The 21,757-nt window shown below is 38.4% G+C and overlaps 2 protein-coding genes across 2 annotated transcripts; both read left to right on the top strand.

Moving 5' to 3' along the window:
• Nucleotides 1–298: 298 nt before the first annotated feature.
• On the top strand, nt 299–15,765 carry ano6 (anoctamin 6). The gene is made up of 20 exons (XM_008400936.2): nt 299–572; nt 5,638–5,708; nt 6,415–6,543; nt 8,011–8,076; nt 8,152–8,439; nt 9,278–9,391; nt 9,483–9,598; nt 10,196–10,330; nt 10,463–10,565; nt 11,355–11,415; nt 11,527–11,672; nt 11,765–11,842; nt 12,021–12,252; nt 12,339–12,508; nt 12,655–12,752; nt 12,986–13,119; nt 13,242–13,447; nt 13,590–13,786; nt 14,222–14,327; nt 14,413–15,765. Exons 1-20 carry the CDS (start codon nt 491–493, stop codon nt 14,635–14,637), a joined length of 2,757 nt encoding a protein of 918 aa, XP_008399158.2. The 5' UTR covers nt 299–490; the 3' UTR covers nt 14,638–15,765.
• A 952-nt stretch (nt 15,766–16,717) lies between these two features.
• Nucleotides 16,718–21,618, top strand: pwp1 (PWP1 homolog, endonuclein). The gene is made up of 15 exons (XM_008400935.3): nt 16,718–16,904; nt 17,167–17,225; nt 17,307–17,482; nt 18,236–18,321; nt 18,413–18,509; nt 18,744–18,854; nt 19,014–19,144; nt 19,283–19,353; nt 19,565–19,661; nt 19,752–19,813; nt 19,892–20,003; nt 20,187–20,277; nt 20,369–20,490; nt 20,613–20,718; nt 20,805–21,618. Exons 1-15 carry the CDS (start codon nt 16,839–16,841, stop codon nt 20,897–20,899), a joined length of 1,482 nt encoding a protein of 493 aa, XP_008399157.1. The 5' UTR covers nt 16,718–16,838; the 3' UTR covers nt 20,900–21,618.
• Nucleotides 21,619–21,757: the final 139 nt, after the last annotated feature.

Here is a 21,757-nt window from a genome sequence, read left to right as displayed (position 1 = left end):
GTTACAGTAACCATTACCTTCGAAACCTTTTTTCTTAACTCGACATATATGGCAGAGTATAACTCGAATATGGTCCTTTTCAAGTTCAAGTTGGACTCTATGTCGAGTAAAAACAAGTAACACTGACGATCCACAGGTTCGGAAACGTTGGGTAAAACTTGAACGTACCTAAAGATTCCCGTTTGACGTGATAAAATCTCGCTTCGCTCTAACATCCTCCTCCTCCTCCTCCGCCGCCGCCTCCTTCTCCACCCCACCCTATTGTATGATTTTCATTTTGTCAAGCTTCAACTTGACCAAGTTTTTTTTTTTTTTTTTTTTTTTCGTTCAACTGATAGTGTGTTGAAACTATGCAGGAATGTGCAGGAGGCTGAGTCGCGCTTTTAAACCCGCACTAGCCCATCTCTTGCTGTTATAAGAGCAATTTTGTGGATTCGTGTTCGTTTCAGCTGTTGTTAAAGGAGGTCCCTCCTGACTCGCTGCAAGGACCATGGACGACAATATACTCGAGATGGACTCGGACAATGACGACTTCGATGAATCGAGACTGGGGATGATACATGAGGAAGTTGGTGAGAGCGCCGCTTTTTCTTTCGCAAGAGACCTTTTAAGCCCTGGTGTGCTTATTGTGTCTTGAGCTGATGTAACTTATAGGTTTATCGCGTCCGCCATGTGGTATCTTTAATTCCCCCATAACTGCCCCGGTAATTCTGCTACACTTCAAACAACATGCTTCTTTTTTTTTTTTTTTTTGGTGGAACTCTAAAACCGCCAAGTGATACCAACATTTCTCCTCATTATTTTTAATCTATTGTAACTTTAACTTGATGACATTCAAGTTATAACTTATTTTATTTCTACTCAAGTTCTTCCATGCTTATATGAAACCCACTGTGTTGTCACTAGCTAGTTGAAACTTAGTGTTAATGTTCAAAATATGCAAACTGGGTTCAGTGGAAACAACTGTTCAGCAGTGGGCGTGACGTTCCCACATCTCGGAAAAGCCCCATTGCACCATTCCATCCGGACTACATAAAAATAGGCAAATGTTTGGAGTTCTAAATGTACCAAGATGTAATGACATTAATACATGGTAATATCTACAATTATTATTATTTTGGTACCTCATCCTCTGATACGAAGACATTTGGGTTTAGCATCTCAAAAAAAGTTATTTCTTTAGCATTTTTTTTGTTAGTTTGGTGTACAGGAATCCAAAAGTGCCTAAAGCCTAAAATGTCTGCTCTTGTTCGTAAGTGTAATTGCCTTTGCCTGCTGCCTTGTCTGTTTAAAGCTGAACATGCCAATACATCTGACTCTATATATATATATATATATATATATATATATATATATATATATATATATATATATATATATATATATATATATATATATATATATATATATATATATATTGTCAAGCATTTGTCAATTTGTCAAGCATTTGGAAATTGTCAAGCATTTGGAAAGTATCCAGTTCAGGAGCGTCATTTAATTTTCTTGACACTGATTGGCTGTATCTACAAGAGCGAAAATAAGGAAGACTGTGTATGTTAGTTTTGGCAGAAGATGTAAACTGTGTTTTAACTATTAAGTGGTTATAAATGATTTTTAGAGGGGCCTCAAGTATTTGCAAATTCTAGCTATGCACATATTCATTCAGCAGTTAAGTCGTTTTATACTTGTGCAACACTCATTAACTTATGTGATGTATATTATTGGTATGTTTGGATTCCGTAATGACATAGCCTATCGTGACATTTGGCTGTAATGTTTCAATTCAGCCACATTTCTATCATTCTGGTGTATAGGTTCTCAAAAGTACTTATCATATATGTACATGTTCTTGTGTACGTCGTTCTTGGTTGGTTTACTTTTAGACCCTCATATATTTTTTCTGTGTAGTTCTGATTTCTCTGAGAAACTAACAAGAAGTTTGAAGGAATTTCATTTGTTGATACTCATTTGATTTAACTTTCCAGATTCTTATTACAAAGTGATGACATAATTCATGATTAAGTATAACATAGAACGTTTAAGGTGACAAATGGTCTATGGAAATCATGCCGAAATTTTGTTGAAGGAAAGTCACATTAGGTTCTTTAAAACATCTTTGCAAATGAAAATCTAAAAAGTGTGGCAGGGGTGTGCTGCGGTGGCACAGGGGTTTAGCACAACCCACATATGGAGGCCTTAGTCCTCAGCATGGCTGTCACAGGTTCAATTCCCAACCTGGCAACCTTTGCCGCATGTCTTCCCCCTCTCTCATTTCCCACTTTCCTGTCAATTAATTATCAAATAAAGGCCACTAGAGCCAAAAAAAACCTTTAAAAAGTGTGGCAGGTGTTTTATGTTTAACCTGACATTATTGCAGCTAATGTTACAAAGTCCAAGAGGTATGAATACATTTCCAAGATTTTGTATGAGCTTATTTATGTCTTATTTAGCTTCATTACCTATCATGAGCACCATGTTGTGTGTATTTTGTGTATTTTTGTTATTGGTAATCAGCAGTGGGTGTGTGGTTGGGAAAATCCAACCACACAAAGCATCTAGACTGGACCATAAAGGGCTTTTCAATAGACTGTGTGTTCTATTGTCATTAATTGTTAATGTATTCATTGATTATGTTCAGCTGAATACATAGGCTTACAGCTAGTTGTAATTGCTCTGTTTGCCATTGATCTGATACTTAATCTAATTTGGCACTTGAATACAAAATGTTTTGCAAAGCAAAAGTGCTTCATTATTGTTTTCTTTAGAAAATAAAAATTTCTAAGCTGACAGAAAGTGTTTGTCATACGAAGCATTGCTCACGCTTAAGTAAGCTCTTTGAGCTGATTATTGTCATGGAGATGACTCTGTAGTGAATAACATTTGTTACAACTGTCCAAATGCAGGCAGCTATTTCCTGTCAGTAAAATAGGCAGAAGAGCCTTCCTCATTTAATTTACTGGTTTAAATAGTAATTATGCACTGTAAAAAGGTGCTGCAAGTACAGGTACGATGTTGTTTTCCTGTTTAGTTGAGACCATTTTTGCTTTGCGTGCTGATAGGAGGATGTTCACTTGAGAGGAAGTTAGCATGTGCTCTGTGGGTTGTGACATAAAAGCAGATTTTTTTTTCAGTCGACTGCCTCTGTTAGTGGCAGACCCGGTATATTTTTTACTAGAGTCCTACTTAATGTAAAAATATTTTTAGTCCAGTAGAAAGACTAATTGCGACATCTTAGCTTTCATGTCAGAGCAAACTTGTGGCAGCAGAGCAATAAAGATGAAACCGGTTTATCTTGAGGGATTCATGTGAAACTCACGTTGAAGCAGTGTTCGTTTTATCAAAGCTCGGACTTTTTGAAATATAAATAGTGATTCCGCTGTTATTTTCCCAGCCAGTTGCTATGGCTAGTAAAAACAACATCTGTCTTTAGTTATTGCTCCGCTTCACGTGCCAAGAAAGCAAGACTTTCCATATTAAAAGCTGTGTCATCTTCTTGCCGTCAACAATTAGCTGTAGTGTTAGCTTACATTCTTAGCCCTCAGATGTGAGTTACAGCACTGTGTTGTTTTTGCTTTTTCTATGTTCTGGCAGTATTTAAAATAACAGATGATAAAATTAAGATTCCTCAAAAACTTTGAAAAGCCCTTTGGTTTAGTTGCTAGTTTGAAGCCTCGTTAGCTAGGGGAAATTTTCTGTCAGCGCTTACGTTTGATACGACACAGAAGAAGCACACTGTCTATTGACTGGATATGCAAATAAGCAATAGAAAATGAATTTAAAGTGCAGCAGACATCATGTTTTTTCCCCCCAAGTGTTCACACTATTCTCTATATTATATCCTGGAACCTGAAAGGTGTGTGATACCACCCAAATATATATATATAAAAAATCTGTCTATAATTATGACTGAGCATACAATCATTCGTTGCTTACTGTTCTCGAATAGTTGTGGAGGAGTAGGTCCAGAATTTGGAGATACACAACTACACGCTGAACCAACTTTCACCATTGCAGTGAGAAATTTTAGTCTATGAAGTTAAAAAGTTTCAGTGACAGTTAAATGCTAAGAAAAAGGAACGACACATGCAGAACAGAAACACTGTCCTGTTCACTTTTCAGAGTAACCCACAGCAGATGCAAACTGTCAAATCAGCAGCAGCTCCCCGGTGACAAATGCTGATTAAATAAAGAGTCTTGTTGTCGTTTACAAATAACTTTTTTCATTTCTGTTTCAGTCATGTGCTTGCACAGTGTCCTCCACCCTTATTAGCACCTCTTGTGAACCTGTATAAAAGGCCTTCAATTCCATTTCAGGTCTTATTGCAGTAGCATAACCTTTAATATAAGTAAAAGAAAAATTGTGTACTTTAGAGACATTGCATTTTATTTGTATCATATTAAATGTTTATCATGTTATTATGGCCTAAGTCTATTGAAAATCCCCAAATCTAAAAAAAATAAAAATAAATTCTATATAATGTACAGTATGTGTATTCATTACATGACTTTGTTTTTTATATACCGTATTTTCCGCACTATAAGGCGCACCTAAAAATCTTCAATTTGCTCAAAAGCCGACAGTGCGCCTTATAATCCGGTGCGCCTTATATATGGACCAATATTGAGCCACAACAGGTCTAGCAACTACGGTAAGCAGCCGTCGACTTCATTTTCGCCCGTAGAAGAAGCGCGCGGTGCATGCTGGGATAGTTGTCAGAACGCTGGTTTGTTAATAAAGTTTGACTGACCTATATAAGCAATAGAAAATGCTTATTTGCATCAGGTCGTCTGCAGGTCACTTTAGCACCAGGTTCTCCACAAACATGCTGTGTGTGGGTCACCATCGTCCGATCTATGTTTTCGCATCCACCTGAATAATGTGTAGTTGCGCCACTGGCAACCGTTTATTATGCGCCTTATCAATCAAATTTTATTTGTATAGCACATTTCAGCAGCAAGGCATTTCAAAGTGCTTTACATAATTAAAATAAAAACAACATGTGACATTGAATAACAGTTAGAAAGAGAAAGATATTTTGAAAAAGATTAAAAAAGATAAAAACATTAAAACCCGCACCCCTTTTAGGACTTTAGTTAAACGTCGTTTAACTGGGACTCTAACCCTCTGGGACTTTAGTCAAAAACACCATTTGACAAGGACTCCAACCTCTAGGTTTTTAGTTGAATCGCCGTCAACTGGGACTCTAAACCCCGTAGAACTTTAGTTAAACGTCGTTTAACTGGGACGTTTTCCGGGGGGCTTTACATCATTAAAACGGAAACAGTGAGAAAGAGAAATAAAAGGAAATTAAAAAGTAAAGATAAAAACATTAAAGAGATTTTTTAAAAAGAAAAAAAAAAGATTCAAAAGGTAAAAACATAAAAACATCAAAGACATCTTATATATGAAAAAAGTTTTAAAATAGGGCATTCATTGAAGGTGCGCCTTTAATCCGGTGCGCCTTATAGTGCGGAAAATACGGTACTTAATGCATCTCCAATTTTTTTTAAAAATTAAAACTAATATGAAAATGATTTTGCTCTGCAAAAGATTTGGATGGAACTAATTCACTCTTTATTTTTGCTATATGTGTTTATTGTTTTATTTAAGTCGGTATCATCATTTCTCTCTTACAGTGTACCCTGAGGAGTTTTTACCCACTTATTACGGTATTAAAGCAGACGAGTCAGAAAAAAAAACAAATCTGGTGAGTCTCTGTCCTTGGATGTGAGTCAAATACAATCACTGTGTTCAGTACTGTAAATATATTTAAAAATGTCTTTTTAAAAAAAAAATTTAGCCACTGTAAATGTTTGATTGTTTAATTTATTGTATTACTATTATTATTATTATGATTTGGCAATGGCAATGGCAATTGTTGCCTGTTTGATGTTTTCTTTATAACTTCGTCATTTCCTGTTTTTATTATGTAAAGCACTTTGAACCGCCCTGCTGCTGAAATGTGCTATTCAAATAAATGTGAAAAATGTGTCACTTCATTGTTAAATCACGATTTAACGTTAATTTTTAATGAAAAAAATAATAGTGGCTGTTCTTGTTATGCAAATTGGCCGGCATTAAACTTTTTGTTTCATACATTTCTAAGGCAAATTACACAGAGTTTACACAAGATAGACATTTAAATGGCTCTACCTTGAAAAAAGTCTCATTGTGTGGACAGTGGGAAGGAGAGAGGGAGACAAGAGGGCGGGTATTCTTGGGTTTGTTGACTCTTCCCGTTTTCCCTTCATGGCACCACAAATGAAATTAGCTCATCAGGGGAAGCAACTACCTGCCGCACAAAACGTCCTTTTTGACTTGTCATTCTCTCCAACATGTATGAAGTTATGGAGGAAGACTCGTACGAGTTTCGGGACGTCGACTTACCGGATGACCTTTGCTTCTGCCCTCAGGTTGAGTACAACAACCAGCCGGACTCATTGTTCTTCAGCGACGGCGTGAGGAGTGTGGACTTCATCCTGGTGTACGAAGATGAGGATACGAAGCCGTTTGACAAGAAGTTCACGCACAAAAGACACAAGGTACAGTTCTCATTTCTTACACATGCCCATTTACCTGAGGTAATTATGCACAATACACACAATTAAAAACTAAAGAATCGCAGAAAAACACTTATTATGAAGACGTTATTGAAATTAATACGTTTCTTTAAAAAATGCATCAAAGACTTACAGTAGGAGACATTTTTCATTGCTCTGAGGAATTGAATTGCTGTCAGTCCATTATTTGCACCAGGATGAAAGCCTCTGCTGACTGTGTGTACACAATATCACCTACCGCTTTACCTTTGACGTGGCTGGGGAAGCTATAATTACAGGTCGGGCCACTAAAAAACACAATTCATGCTCTTAAAAACTTCAAAGTCCCAGCTGGATTCAAGTCAAACCGAATTTAATCTTAAAGTTTGTCCAGCATTGTTATTTTAAATTAGTGCATCCAGTTGGTTTGGGAATAAAATGAACATTAAAATAGCTTGGACAGGGCACACCCATGTATGTTTGTTACCTTAATGTCTTTCATAAGAGGCTTAACGTATTGTTTGTTTTGAAAACACCGCACAGTGTGCAGCGCACGCCCTTAGATTTTTTTAGATTAGGTAATTAAAGAAGTGACATTATGGCCTTAATTCTTTTAAATATGATTCCCTTCAGGGTTCTGGTATAGGGATGTTGTTTTGTTTTTGCTTTTTTTGGCTTTTTGGGGGCTACTATGAGCAATAAATGTCGACTGAAAACATGGCCTGAAACTCAAGTCTCAAAGCCGATCAGCCTGTTCTAGACAGTTCCTTAGAAAGCTCGTAGAGCTACTCAAAAGAGGCGCTAACGCTTATTGCACAGTAGATACACTGAAGCAATTTATCTGTCATAATGTTCCCAAACACACATACTCGGTTTGGTCATTCTGTTTCTGTTGTAACTCTGGCTGCTGGAGAGTCGAATGCCAATAAAGACGTTTTTAACTGATCACTGTTACATAAAAAACATACAAAATCAGGCTTTTATTCAATTACATGATAGATTATTTAGTTTTCATGTAGTTCTTTTTTTAGTTTATTGCCTTTCCTGTTTTTCTTGGAAATGAAGTACAGCTTGTTATGAAAAAAAAAGAAGGAAGCGGCAACAATGGTGCTGCAGGTGAGAACAGAAATATTGGCACAGAGACATTCCAGTTTAAATCCACCTGGAATGACTCACTTATTTCATAAGATACTCATCCCGATTTAGCAGAATAACCTGGGTGGAAATTTTACTTTTGCTATGTTTCGTCTGTCATAAGACTTTAAAATAATAATAAAAAGCACACCAAAAATGCTTGGTGCGCTTTTTAGATGTTCCCTTCAGCTAACCCCACAGATTTTCTGCGGAAATTATCAGGACAAAGATGGTGAAGTAAGCCTCAATGTGACGCCATAATGACAACAGGACCCACAACAGGAAGTTGTGGGTTACTATTTAAAAGTAGTAATCCTAACATTTTTCCCAATGTAGAAACGGCGAGAGTACTTTGAGAGTTGCCTGATGCAGATGGGCCTGGAGCTGGAAGCGACGCCATCTGTAAGTGGAAGCTGCCGTTTTCAGTCATATCCCCCCAGCCCCCTGCTTGAAACTAACTCTTATTCCGTTCTGCAGGTCCACGAAGACAACCTCATATATGTGAAAGTTCACGTGCCGTGGGAGGTGCAGCGCACCTACGCCGAAGTCCTGCACATCAAGATTCCCATAGAGGTCAACGATCACGTCAACCGTACCCCCGTCGGGAACCTTTTCGACTGGATCACCAAGTACTTCAAACCCAACGAGAAACTGATAAAGAAGGAAGTAGACTACTACACCGCACCCTATCAGAGGCACCATCATGATTGCTTCCTAAAGATGGACAAGGAAAAAGTCTTCACTCCATCCATGAAGAGCAGAATGGCGAGTTGTTTTACAGCTTTCAATCTCTCTGTGTTTTTGAAACCACAAGTGCCGAGTCACCTTCGTTTTTATGCCACGTCACGCTGATCGGTATTTCCGCTTCATTACATTGCTGTTGTCAGGAACAAGCTAAATAATAACGCTCTGGTTAGGGCTGCATGGATTGCAGTTTTCTGGCCGATCGCCAATTACTGATCTTTTAAAAAACCTCTAACTTACTGATTCCAATTTAGGCCGATACCATTTTTTTGTCTGAAATTTTGCTCAGTATATCAAGAAAGTTACTGAATTGGCAACAATGGGGTGACTATTGCTAACTGTAAATGTGCCGACATGATCTGGTCGGCCGGTTTGTCAGCCAAGCATCTCTCACGGGGTAAAAGAAAAGGATGGTGGTTGATTTTTAGACCTTTGCCGAGGTTGATAACATCGGTGGATAAGATCGGCTTCACATGTAAAAATCAACCGATCACCAATCTCCCAAAATTAAGGAAATCGGCACCGATAAATCGGTGCACCCCTAACTCTGGCTGTACTTTGTACTGTATCTGAGCAAATTTGAGCACTTGATAAGCCAAGCTTTCTTTTTTTACTCCAAATATACTAATCTTAATCTCTTAAAGGAGCTTTTAAAGCGACAGGGGGGGTTCTTTTAAGTCATATATAGCATTTTTTTAACAACTGAAGGTGTTGTAATTGCTTGATTGTGCTATAAATTGGCACTTTGTGCCTGGGGGAAAAAACAGTACTGCCCCTCCCTTCTATCTGTCCTAACTCGATCTTAATGTTGATGGCATGATTTACGCAGGAGATAACTTATAAGCTCTTCTTATCTCAGGCAAACTTCATCATGTGCAGAGCTCCTTATGAAATCAGAGGAAACGTTAAAAAGTTTGGTATCACCAAACTGCTGAGTGGTGGAGTTTACAAAGCTGCCTACGCTCCACATGACGTAAGTGTGTTTGTTGCTGCATACATGAGTGTAAACATGTCAAATGCTTCTCCAGTGTGTAAAATGCTTCTGATTTTTTATTTTTTTTTAGTGCAGATTCAATGTCAAGTCCACAGTCGAAAGCTGTCCCAACGAGAGATATCTGCTCTACAAGGAGTGGGCTCATCCCAAGAACTTCTACAAGACACAACCACTGGACCTCATAAGGTTTGCAAACTGATTTTATGATTCGGTTTTATATTCCTGGAGTTACAGTTTCAGGTGTGCTAAAATAAATGATTAAGTAAATAAAGTGTTTTTAAATTGTTTTCTCAAGACACAGAGCTACAAAGCTCTGTTCGAGAGAAACATTTTAGAAAATATATAACAGAAAAGGAGACATGAGTCAATTGATCCAGCGCATCACGTACTATATTTTACTTTAAAATGTAATAAAAACACAAATGAGAGATAGATTTAGTCTGTAAATCAAATCTAAGGTGTCAAACGTTACTCTATCGTTAAAAAAAACACACAAAAAAAACGGTGCACCTGTAGTTGAAAGACAAAAACAAGTAAACTCCCAGACAACTCCCAGAGTAAGCATATGGTGCCATTATCAGAGATTTACACAATTCTGTACATCTCTATTTTGTGTCATTTTTAAACTCAGGATAGAATTTCCATATCTTTTTTTTTCTAGTATTTTAATATTTTTATTTAATTTGAAAAAAAAACAACAAAAAAAAAGACATCCAACCAGTAATTTTAAGTATTTTTTTCTTTTGTTACACTTGCACAAAGAGTTTGATTTCCTTCCCACAGAAAGTACTACGGGGAGAAGATCGGCATTTACTTCGCCTGGCTGGGTTTCTACACCAAGATGCTGGCTTTCGCTTCTGTTGTGGGACTGGCCTGTTTCTTTTATGGATACCACATTCAAGAAAACAGCACATGGAGGTATTTCAGATAAGTGACCTATGAGATGTAGGCTGTGTTTGTTCGTTTTCCTGTCGGATGTGAACTTGTTTGGTAGACAAGCTTTTCTTTCTCTTGATTTCTTTTCTCTCTGTTCTGTTTAAAATAACGCAGCAAAGAGGTGTGCGACCCTGACATTGGAGGAAAGATTGTAATGTGTCCTCAGTGTGACCTCTGCAACTATTGGATCTTAAACAGCACCTGTGACACTTCAAAGGTGAGCTTTTTGACAAAAACTGTATTTCACTTTATTTACATTCTTATATAGCTTTATTTAGTTCTTTATTTAGTTCTTATATAAAGTATTTGTCTCCTTGAGCGCTTTATTCTCCTTATTGCTTTTTCAAATCAATCATAACATTTTTTTCTTTTTTTTCACAAAAAACTAGATAACAAAAGCTAAACCTGGTTTCTACAAAATAATGACAAATAAATAAAATAAATAAAATAAAATATGCTGCATAAAATAAATGATTTCATTAACATTCACCTCCAAGTCTGGCCACGGTTTCTCACTGAGATTGAGGTCTGTGCTTTGACTGGGCCACTTCAGAACATTCACCTTGTTGTCTTCAGCCATTTCTGTGTAGCTTTAGCTGGATGCTTTCAGGTCATTGTCTTGCTGGAAGATAGATGTTCTTCAACGCTGTAGTTTCCTAGCAGATAGAAACAAATTGTCCACCAGGATGGTAATTTGCGACAAGACGGTAAAAAAAACAACAAAAAAAAACAGAAAAAAACTTGAAAGGTAACAAAGAATGAGTCTTACCTCCAAGTCTAAACTGATAGTATGCTATGTTTAATAAATCAGAGTCAGTTCAAAGAGAGAAACCTGAAATCATGTAAAATTATTGACGTTTTTACTGTATGATCCCATTGGAATTACGGTATATTGGTATATTGAAGACGTTACAGTAAGCAATTGCTAACATCGTATCTTAATTTTGTGTAGTAAACCTTTTTGTAATCCACTTTTGTAATTAATTTGCTGCTGTTCTCTTTTCAGACACTGACTATATTTGATCATTTTGGAACGCTGGTGTTTGCTGTTTTCATGGCAGTGTGGGGTGAGTTTGTGTCAACGTGTTGTGTTAATACTCCTATTTTTCAGCCTTTAGCACCGACTTTCTTTCCCCTAATTGCGCTTCCTCTGCTGTTCTGGCGGTTCTGCGCTGCAGTTACGGTGTTCCTGGAGTTCTGGAAGCGCTACCAGTCGCAGTTGGAGTTCGAATGGGACACAGTGGAGTTTCTGGAGCAGGAAGAACCGTCTCGCCCCGAATATGATGCCGCGTGTGTTCATGACACGATCAATCCTGTCACAGGGGTAAAAAAAGACAACAAAAAAAACATTTGGAATGACAGCTAATAATTGGCAATACTGACCCTATCGTACTAAAGTGTGTTTATGTGATGTAGGTGCAAGAGAAGGTGCCGTTTACATTCTGCGGACGATGTTTTCGAATCTCAATAGGAATTGGGACAGTCCTGTTCTGGGTAATCTAATTAAACGTTTTGCTACTTCATTTTTAACAGTGCCTGTAGTGTTTGAAATATAATAAAGGATTCACACTGATTGTACCGGAAACAGACGTTTATGTATGTGTTTTATGTTTGTAGTTGAAACTTCTACACCTGATGATGTACAACAATCTATCTGCTTTTCGTCCTTCAGATCATACTGATCCTGGCGTCCATCGTGGCCATCATTATCTACCGACTAGCTGTTTTCTTCTCCCTGTCAATCAAGCTAAAAAACCCAGGCAATTTTACTACTCTGGAGCCACTAAAAGAGTATGTAACGCCTCAGATGGCCACCTCCGTCACGGCCGGCCTCATCAACTTTGTTGTGATCATGATCCTCAATACTCTTTACGAGCGAGTTGCAATCTGGATCACGGATTTCGGTGAGTCTGTCCTGTACTTGTGCTTTTGTTTTCCCCCCTCTCCCGACTCGAACTCGTTTTTAATTCAGTCTTCCACGTGTCGGCAGAGCTTCCTCGGACCAGAACAGACTACGAGAACAGCTTGACGATGAAGATGTTCCTCTTCCAGTTCGTCAACTACTACTCCTCGTGCTTCTACATTGCTTTTGTAAAAGGAAAGATAGTTGGCCACCCCGGGCAACCTGTTTATATCCTGGAAAAATATCGGAACGAGGAGGTGATGTTCAGTTTCTTGTAAAAATATTCATGTTTTTGTTGTTGTTGTTTCAATGAGACTAGATGCAAAACGGCTCTGTTTATGTGAAGTTAAAAATGTTTTCCTCACTTTTGCTGTGGCATGTCCTGGGTGTCTGACTCCTGCAGTGTGATCCCGGTGGCTGTCTGATTGAGCTGACCACTCAGCTCGCCATCATCATGGGAGGGAAAGCAATCTGGAACAACATCCAAGAGGTCTTGCTGCCGTAAGTAATTGCATTAAACCAACAACTTTCTTACAGCTATCGGAAACCATAGACACCGATGTAACGTCGCTGACGTAGCCCTATGGCTACCATCTTGGAATTTCCGCCGTATTCCCTACGCCTGAGCAACCAATACTCTTTTATTATGTCTATGTCGAAAACAATCTGCCTCTTTGTCTGGCAGAAACATGCTGCAACATTTGTCACGCTCAGACATTGTCGGTCCTCCACAGGTGGGTTAAGAATGTGATCTTCCGCTACTGCACCCGGGTGACCCATAAGAAGGTGGAGCCGCCTCGCTGGGAACAAGACTTTGAGCTTCAGCCCTTCACAAAACTCGGGCTCTTCTATGAATATCTCGAGATGGGTAAAAAAAAAAAAGCTTCAGTGTTATCTACCTTGGATCTGTACCTTGTGGGCTTGTGGACATTGGAGCCAGTTTTAGTCGCTACAGGATCTCAATCTCGTTGTGTCTTTCGTTCTTCCCAGTGATCCAGTTTGGCTTCGTGACGCTGTTCGTGGCCTCTTTCCCTCTGGCTCCGTTTCTGGCTCTCGTCAACAACATTATTGAGATCCGAGTCGACGCTTGGAAGATGACGACTCAGTTTCGACGCATACTGCCCGAGAAAGCCCGGGACATTGGAGCTTGGCAGCCCATTCTTCAATGGATCGCCATATTGGCAGTCGCGACAAATGTAGGTTGGATTTTAGAACTTTTTGATTATGACGTAAAATATTGTGAAGAAAAAAAAAACCCATTTATAATAAGAGAATGCAGACACAAACAACGACCACCTTCTTTCTTTTAACTTGTATGCTGCTTTGGTGTCGCTACAGGCCATGATCATTGCGTTTACGTCCGACATAATCCCACGGCTGGTTTACTACTGGTCATTTTCCGTGGAGGAAGGTTACGGTAACCACAGCATGAGCGGATTCATCAACAGCTCCCTGTCTTATTTCAACACCGGTAATTTCAGTGAGGCCACAGTCACCGACGCAGTGGAGCGACCTCCCAACATCACCATCTGCAGGTGCGGGGTCTGTTTCATACGCTCTCATTGGCTCCTCTGGTAAATGACCTGTAAAAAAAAAAAAAAAACTTTTATAAAGGAAAATTTATAAATAAAAAGGACATCAGAAACCACATTGGATTTGGGACAAACTAGCAAAATGAGCTGGTCAAACAAACTGTTCTCCATGTGCTCCAACCATTCAAAACGTTAGAAAAGAAATGTTATTATTTAATTGTATGTGTTTATTAGATTATATTTTTTTTGGCAAAAGGGATTGTACAAATAAGTGAATTTTTCAGTGTGAGATACTTGAGTAAAAGCCGCATTATAATGCTCTTTTGGAAACTCTTTGGAACCAATATACTAAATGTGAGAGATGCTGATGCACAAGAAATGTCCAAAACTAATTGTTTCACCCTGAAGGGCAAACTAAAATATATTTTTCCTCTTAAGGTATCGAGACTTTCGGTTTCCTCCTGGACACCCCAGAGAATATCAGTACAACATGCACTACTGGCATGTGATTGCTGCCAAAATGGCTTTTATAATTGTTGTAGAGGTGAGACATACACACAAAAAAAACACATGTTCCTTATTATTAAAGCTCTGAACAAAAGTACTTACTCTTTACCTGCTCTTCACAGCACGTTGCGTACCTCACCAAGTTCATCCTCGCCTCCGTAATCCCAGATGTCTCGCACACCACCAGAGAACACCTCAAACGAGAGAGGTACCTGACCCAAGCAATCATTCACGAGGTTAGACTGAACCTGGTCTCCAAACGCTTGAAACCGGTTAAAGATGACTTGGCAAGTCACATGGCAAGAAACGACCACAGCGACGATGAACTCGAACTCTCAGAATACTGACGGAAACAGTGCAGAGGACACTTTGGTTCACTTTGGCTTACTGGCTTTTTGTTCCGACAATCCTTGGCATCCTGTGAAAAGTTATTAATCGAAAGCTATCCCTGGATTGTTTTGTGCTCTCTGAAGGAAAACGCATTTGTCTGAACAGCGTCAAGACAAAAAAAAAATAAAAATATAGAGGAAATCCTGTCTTCTTCCACCTATAACCACTTTATTTGGTTTATGTTGGCCACGATGGTTATTTTTGAGCCAGTATTTAAGGGGAATGTTATAAAATAACTGATAACAAAGAGTGGTTAGTTTCAAACCAGTTTTCCTCAGATGAATTCTTAGCATCTTGTGCCTTTAACTATTTGACTGGTAGATTTTTGATTAAGTTAAGTCCCAGTAGTTTTGTGCTACAATTTAAGAACTTTATCAAAGTGCATGTTAACATAGAAGGGTTACACACATTTTGGTCAATTGGTGCCATATAATGTCAGTATTGCATTAAAAATAACATGCAACAACATTTGAGCTCATCATAATTTTTTGTTTGTTTGTTTGTTTTCTTGTCATTTTTATACTCGATTTAAAGGCCAAGGTGATCTGTGAAACATTACTGTATGTCACAAACATAAAGCTACACAAGTGTTTATATTTACAAAATTACATTTCTTAAGCTAGTTTGATATGGCAAAATGTTTAAAAAAAAAAAACAAGCTTCCACTTTGATTGCTGACTATTGTAAATTTGTAGATGTACACCAACAGTCTATGCGTCCCGTCAAGTGGGGTCAATTTCTTGTAAACAAACCTTTGTTGTGAGAATAATCTCTCTTTCTGTTGCTGTATTTATGAATATTGCACCTTTTTTACTGCTTAAAATTACTTTGCTAATCCTTAATTGTGTGTTACATTCTCAAATAAGAAATAATGCACTTAATCTTTAGTTGTGCAACTGTGTATAAGCCAAAGTTGTATTATTACCTGTGCTGATCAGTGGTACTGCATCCATCATATATGCAAACAGTAACGTTTCAGTAAGATCTTATATATTTTTATATTGTCACTCATGTGCTGTTATTAAACTGTTTTTTGTTGTTGTTTTTAATTTAACAAGAAGTAAAGATTTGTTTTATTCTATTAACCCTGTGGGATAATTTTACTCTGTGCTTCACTTGCATCTTTTGGACACAAAAAAGTGCATTTTGAACTCGTCTCAAAATAATTTTACATTATTTTTCTAAATACAATCAGCTTCAGGCATCACCGTAACATATAATGACTAACGTTTTATTTGTTATTTATTTATTTGTTCTTTTAGAACTTATTTTAAACAATTTTATTATGATATATAGCAACATTAATTTTGGTTTTCTTTATCTAGCTTTGATAAATTGCTCCATCTTAGTCTAGTGCAAGCAAATGTTTTTTTTTCTTAAATGTATCAACATATTTCTGTTTTATTTTGTTCCATAATTTTCACACCTTCCTATTATATAGTCCTTACCATACATATAGTTGTTTCGGGGGCGGGGAGGTCTTTATTTAAAGAATATCAAAAGCAGTTAGCTTGTTAGCGACCATCTACAAAAAAAAGAACAAAAAAGAAAAGTTCAACAACTTCTCCAAGATTTTTATTTTAGCATACACGCTTCAAATTTAATAGTTGCACTGCCATAAGGGGAGGTTATAGGTTTTTAAATCCAAATTATTGAAGTTTTTAACGTTTTAGTGGGAAATGGCAACTTCACGGTTTCTAAACCATAGATATAAATATTACGCCCCTAAACCCATGCACAGTGTTGTCCTCACTTTAGTTTTCCAGTTTAGATATCCATCTTCGGTGTATTCATCTTGATGACAAGATTAAATACAACACCCTTTTCTCACATAGCCGCCGATGGAGTTCCAGTATGTGTTGATGACCGAGATTCGCTAAATCATGAAATCTAGTTTTACTTTCCGACTTTTGACATGCTTGAAAATTTTACTTCAGCTTTTTGTAAGGCATTTCGTAAGTAATTCGGTCCTTTTCTGCGTCTTTGATGGAATTTTAGTCAGGCAGCTTTTTGAACTCCCTAAGTAGGAGCGGTCCTAATCGCTCACATGTACCACTGTGTGCATGCCTGAGGTGAAACAGTTTGAGAAGGGGTAAAAAAAAGAAAACCGCACATTTTATTATATTTACTGCTGTTGGTCTACAAGTATTTTTACATTATGAGCTCCCAGATTACGTGTGTCGGGTGGGTGAAACGTGGCGTTGCTAAGGAAACTCCTGACAAGGTAGGGAACGTAAACATACTGAAGAAATCTGTCAACACGGCAGTTTAAAGCCTTCGTGATCACACTTTAGGTGCTTTTACTGACATTTTAAAACTTCAGTCTGTCTAAAAGAAATGTATGGACTAACAGAAGGCATACTTTGTCCTCCAGCAGGACTTCAACAAATATAACAAATAAGAATCACTTGAAATTAAATATGCATTTATATTTCACCTTTATTTGTCACATGTGCAAAAAAGGTTTCTGTTTTATTTTCTCTCAGGTCGAGCTGAGTCAAGAGGAGCTTCAACGCATCATTACCGAAGCTAGAGAAGATCTGGGGTAATCGCTGCAAATGCAAAGACAAACACTGACTAGATTTTGATGGCAAGCGATAAATGCCCTTCTTATCATTGAACCCAGGGACGTAGCAGGCGAAGATGAGGAGGAAGATGAAGGTATTCCACGTGATGACGATCCATCTGGAGAAACGGTAGAAGATGATGATGACTTAGGTCTAAAGACTGGGAATGATGAAGAGGAGGAAGACGATGAACTGGCGGAATATGGGCTGGACAAGTATGATGAGGAGGATGCAGGTAAAGGGCAGAGTGTTTGTGTTTTTATTTGTTCATCCTCTTCTAAGCACCAATTAAAATCAATTGCAAAAGTATTTACACAACTTTAAGTTTTTTTTATGCTTCTACTTGTGTTTCCAATGCATCATATTTGAGAGACAGGAACAAAGTAGCCTTCAATTGTAAAGTGGAAGGACGCTAGGAAAATGTTTCCCGAAAGTTTCCAAAAAAGTCTGACCTGCATCCGCATTCCCCCCATTTACTCTAATACCCCTTACTAAAACCCAGTTTGAAGTAAGAAATAATACAGCACATCCCCTAAGCAGAAAGTAGTATTCATTGAAATATTGCGGAGATAGCATCATGGTGGGGAAGAAAGCGGAATAATGGAGTAGAAAATTTTTAATAATAAAAAAATAAAATAAACTTTACAGTAGTGTCACATATATAATCTAAAAAAAGTATACAGCTAAAAATAAATGCATGCAGATTCTACAAAATGAGATTATTAACAAAACTCATTAAATGTGAAATTAGAGATAAATAATTGGCAGTACATTCACCTTCAAGCAAATACTTTGCCAACATACGGAGAGGCAATTATCAATACAGTTGATTCTTTGTATTTATGTGTTATTTCCCTTCCCCTTCACATTTATGCTATTTTCTATCACATACAATACCAACAAAAATACAGTTGCTTTTTTGTTTGTAACTTTACAAAATGTAGAAAAATTCAAGGATATTTAAAACATTTCACTGAATCCAATTCAGCTACCGCTAACCTTGGTGACAGTCTAGCTGGGCTCACAGTGTTCAGCTCTAATGACGAGGATCCCTACATCACCATCAAAGACACAGTGAGTATCTGCTCAGATGGGGTCTGTTGGCTCTTATTTGTCCCAAATAATGTCCCACCTGTGTAGTTCTGTTTGCTCATCCCCCGTCTAGGACCAGTATGAGCGAGAACACTTCCAAATCAAGCCCACTGACAACCTCATCCTGGCTGGCAAAACGGAGAAGGACTGCTGCAACTTGGAGATCTATAGTAAATATATCCTTTTTATTATGATAAGTGTGTTTGATAATTGGAAAACTGGAACAATCTGTTATTACACGATCACTTATCTGATAAAAAAAAAAAAGAATCAGAATTGCGTGTCTGTGGAAATGTGTAGGAACCCTGTTTTAATATTTCATCATTAAAGTTAAGTGCATTTTTTTTCTTTTCTTTTTTTTTTTGAGGAAAGAGCATTTATAAATATGTTGTGTAACTTCCCAGTTTATAACTCAGAGGAGGAATCCATGTATGTCCATCATGACATCCTGCTGCCAGCCTATCCGCTGTGTGTGGAATGGCTGGACTTCGATCCCAACCCACAGGAGGGACGAGGTAACGAAGCCTTCAGTCAAGAATAATAATAATAATAATAATAATAATAATAATAATAATAAAATTAAAAAAAACAACCCTCCAGTTATTTGATAAGTCACGTTTCAAGCTTTCATAAAAATAAATCAAAATAATGTTCCTTGTGCGTCCACTCTGCAGCTAACTACGTCGCCGTGGGCAACATGACTCCACAGATAGACGTGTGGGACCTGGATGTGGTGGACTGTTTGGAGCCAGTCTTCTCCCTCGGGAGCAAAAAGGCCTCCAAGAAGAAAAAGAAAAGCAAAAAGGTGCAAAAATCCTATTGATGTCACACAAAAAAAAGATTCATTTTATATTTTATCGCTGTCATTGTGGCATAATAACTTATTAAAAGCTTGTTTTGGTGGCAAACATTTTTGAACATATCGCTGCGTGCTGTGCGGCAGGGTGCAGCAGCGGAGCCTGTGGAGGGACACACAGATGCAGTGTTGGATTTATCCTGGAACAAGCTGGTCAGGTCAGTGATTTTTACTAAAATCTCAGTTCTGGAAAAGTATTAAAACATTTATTAGGTCTGGGTAAGCATGAGAGATGACATCAAAGCAAAGAAAAATAGTTGTATTTCCAGACTGCTGTTTAAATCACCCGTCCATCCCTCACCTGTCTGTCTGCAGTAGTCAACCCGATATGATTTACATGTTTTATTTCCAACATTTGCTCCTTTTAAGGAATGTGCTGGCCAGTGGATCTGCAGACGACACGGTCGTCCTGTGGGACCTGTGTCAAGGCAAGCCGGCCACAACTCTGCAGAAGCATACAGACAAGGTAACCTGCCGCGCTGAAATGCTCAGGATTTGCTTTCTCAGAGTGGGCAGCCGTTAGCCGCTGTTAAACAACCGACTTCTTATGTTCCAGGTCCAGACTTTAAGATTTCATCCCTTCGAGGCACAGACCTTGATATCTGGATCGTATGACAAGTAAGCGTGATCTTCACTGCGTCTTTGTCGACAGATCTTTGTAATGGTTTCGCATTAACGTCGTGGTTTCATCTTTAGGACAGCCGTCCTTTACGACTGCCGGAATCCAGACAGCAGCTTCAGAACCTGGAGGTTTAGTGGGCAAGTGGAGCGGCTGGTCTGGAACCACTTTTCACCCTTCAACTTCCTGGTGAGTACTCAGAACTTCAAGCATACTAATTTACAATAACTTGCTGCAGTATTTGTCTGTTAGTATTTATCTCTATGTGTGTGTGTGTGTGTGTGTGTGTGTGTGTGTGTGTGTGTGTGTGTGTGTGTGTGTGTGTGTGTGTGTGTGTGTGTGTGTGTGTGTGTGTGTGTGTGTGTGTTTCAGGCCAGCACGGAGGACGGTTTCGTCTACTGTCTAGATGCCCGCACTGATAAACCATTGTTCACGCTAAAGGCACACGACGAAGAAGTGTCAGGTTTGTCGGATGCTGACGGAAAACTTTTTCGTCTTGTCTGCCTGTGTCGCTTATGGTGGAACGAGATGACGTTTTTCTTGGACCTTTGCAGGTTTAGACCTCAGCAGCCAGATCAAAGGATGTCTCGTCACGTCGTCTGCTGACAAACACGTAAAGATTTGGGACATTTTAAGCAACAAGCCCAGCCTGGTGCACTCTCGAGACATGAAAATGGTGAGAAGTTGCATACGCTATTTTGCAGTCGAGGGTTGAATAGCTTTAGATGGAGCTGTAGCTGTTGAATATCCTTTAAGTTTTTGGGTGGTGAAATGAGATTTATTTGGTGGCGTGAACAGGGGGTGCTGTTCTGTGCTTCGTGCTGCCCTGATCTGCCCTTCGTCTACGCCTTCGGGGGACAGAAGGACGGCTTGCGGATTTGGGACATCAGTGACGTTGCAGCTGGTACGTCTAATCCCTCCGAGTTTTTCTTTTCCTATAACTTTCTTAACTCTCGTCATACAACTGCCTCTTTTGCTGTTTGCTTTTAGTGAGCGAGGTGTTCGGCAGCCGAGAGCGCATGACGGTGAACCCGGGAAGCCAGGCTTCATCGTCTGCAGCCACAGCAGACATGGAAGTCTCCTAGTGATCTTCTGGATTGTCTGTAATCATAAATTAGGTGGATTACCATGGAAACCCAGCAGGCTTTCCTGTTGTGCCTTGCTGCAAGAAGGGCAGAACTAGATAAATCTCTACTCAGCGTTTAATAAAGACTGACCAACATGTCTCTAAAAAGACTGGAACACAAACTTGCTAATAAAATGGAAATGGAAATCACAATAATTAGATGAGATTATCTGTTGGAGGCAGAAATGCTATTTTTTTTATAACTGTGCCGGTACACATCGTACACATTTTCTCAGATCTTTGTCCGAATGCCTCTCTCTGTGCATTACAAGTACAACTCACTATTAAGAGTAGTAGGACTGATTTACCTGTTCACACAAAATAAATCAGTTAAAGTGATTTAGTGTAATTACAAATGTAAAGTTACCAGCTATGTTCCTGTTGATTCTGATTTATTTTTTTTATGTGGGTCCTAATATTACCATTGGTATTTTTTTGGCGTTCAGTTGTAAAACGAACATTTTGTTTAAAGTAGATCAAATATATTATAAATTGCTTACAGTTATCGGTATATGGCTTCTGGTTGCATGCACTATATAGTTAGCATCTTTTTTGCTGAGGTTTTGGTTCCTGTTCATAAATAACATCCCCATTTAAATCTGTTTAAAGCAATTAAAAACTGTCTCTGTGGGCTATAATGAATAGAAGTGGGTTTTGAATAAATTTTGTTGCAATATAGTGGAAGAATACAATCATTTCCACTGAAGTACCAAAGACACTGGTATTTTACGATTATGTATAACTTTGGGTTGGTTTATCAACATTTCAGTAAGATTTTATGAAAACACAGAAGCATACTTCATAGTATCCAAGTTGT

Source organism: Poecilia reticulata, chromosome 23 (assembly GCF_904066995.2).
Source record: "Poecilia reticulata chromosome 23, P_reticulata-male-v2, whole genome shotgun sequence".
NCBI lineage: Eukaryota > Metazoa > Chordata > Actinopteri > Cyprinodontiformes > Poeciliidae > Poecilia > Poecilia reticulata.
This window is presented reverse-complemented; position numbering and strand designations above follow the sequence as displayed.

Excerpts from the sequence above, each read along its gene's own strand:
- ano6 (XM_008400936.2), top strand. The coding sequence starts at position 491 with ATGGACGACAATATACTCGAGATGGACTCGGACAATGACGACTTCGAT. Across the intron at positions 8,440-9,277 it reads CATCCATGAAGAGCAGAATG|GCAAACTTCATCATGTGCAG; the intron begins GCGAGTTGTTTT and ends TTCTTATCTCAG. Across the intron at positions 13,448-13,589 it reads TATTGGCAGTCGCGACAAAT|GCCATGATCATTGCGTTTAC; the intron begins GTAGGTTGGATT and ends GTGTCGCTACAG.
- pwp1 (XM_008400935.3), top strand. The coding sequence starts at position 16,839 with ATGAGCTCCCAGATTACGTGTGTCGGGTGGGTGAAACGTGGCGTTGCT. Across the intron at positions 17,226-17,306 it reads GAAGCTAGAGAAGATCTGGG|GGACGTAGCAGGCGAAGATG; the intron begins GTAATCGCTGCA and ends CATTGAACCCAG. Across the intron at positions 19,354-19,564 it reads TCCTGGAACAAGCTGGTCAG|GAATGTGCTGGCCAGTGGAT; the intron begins GTCAGTGATTTT and ends GCTCCTTTTAAG.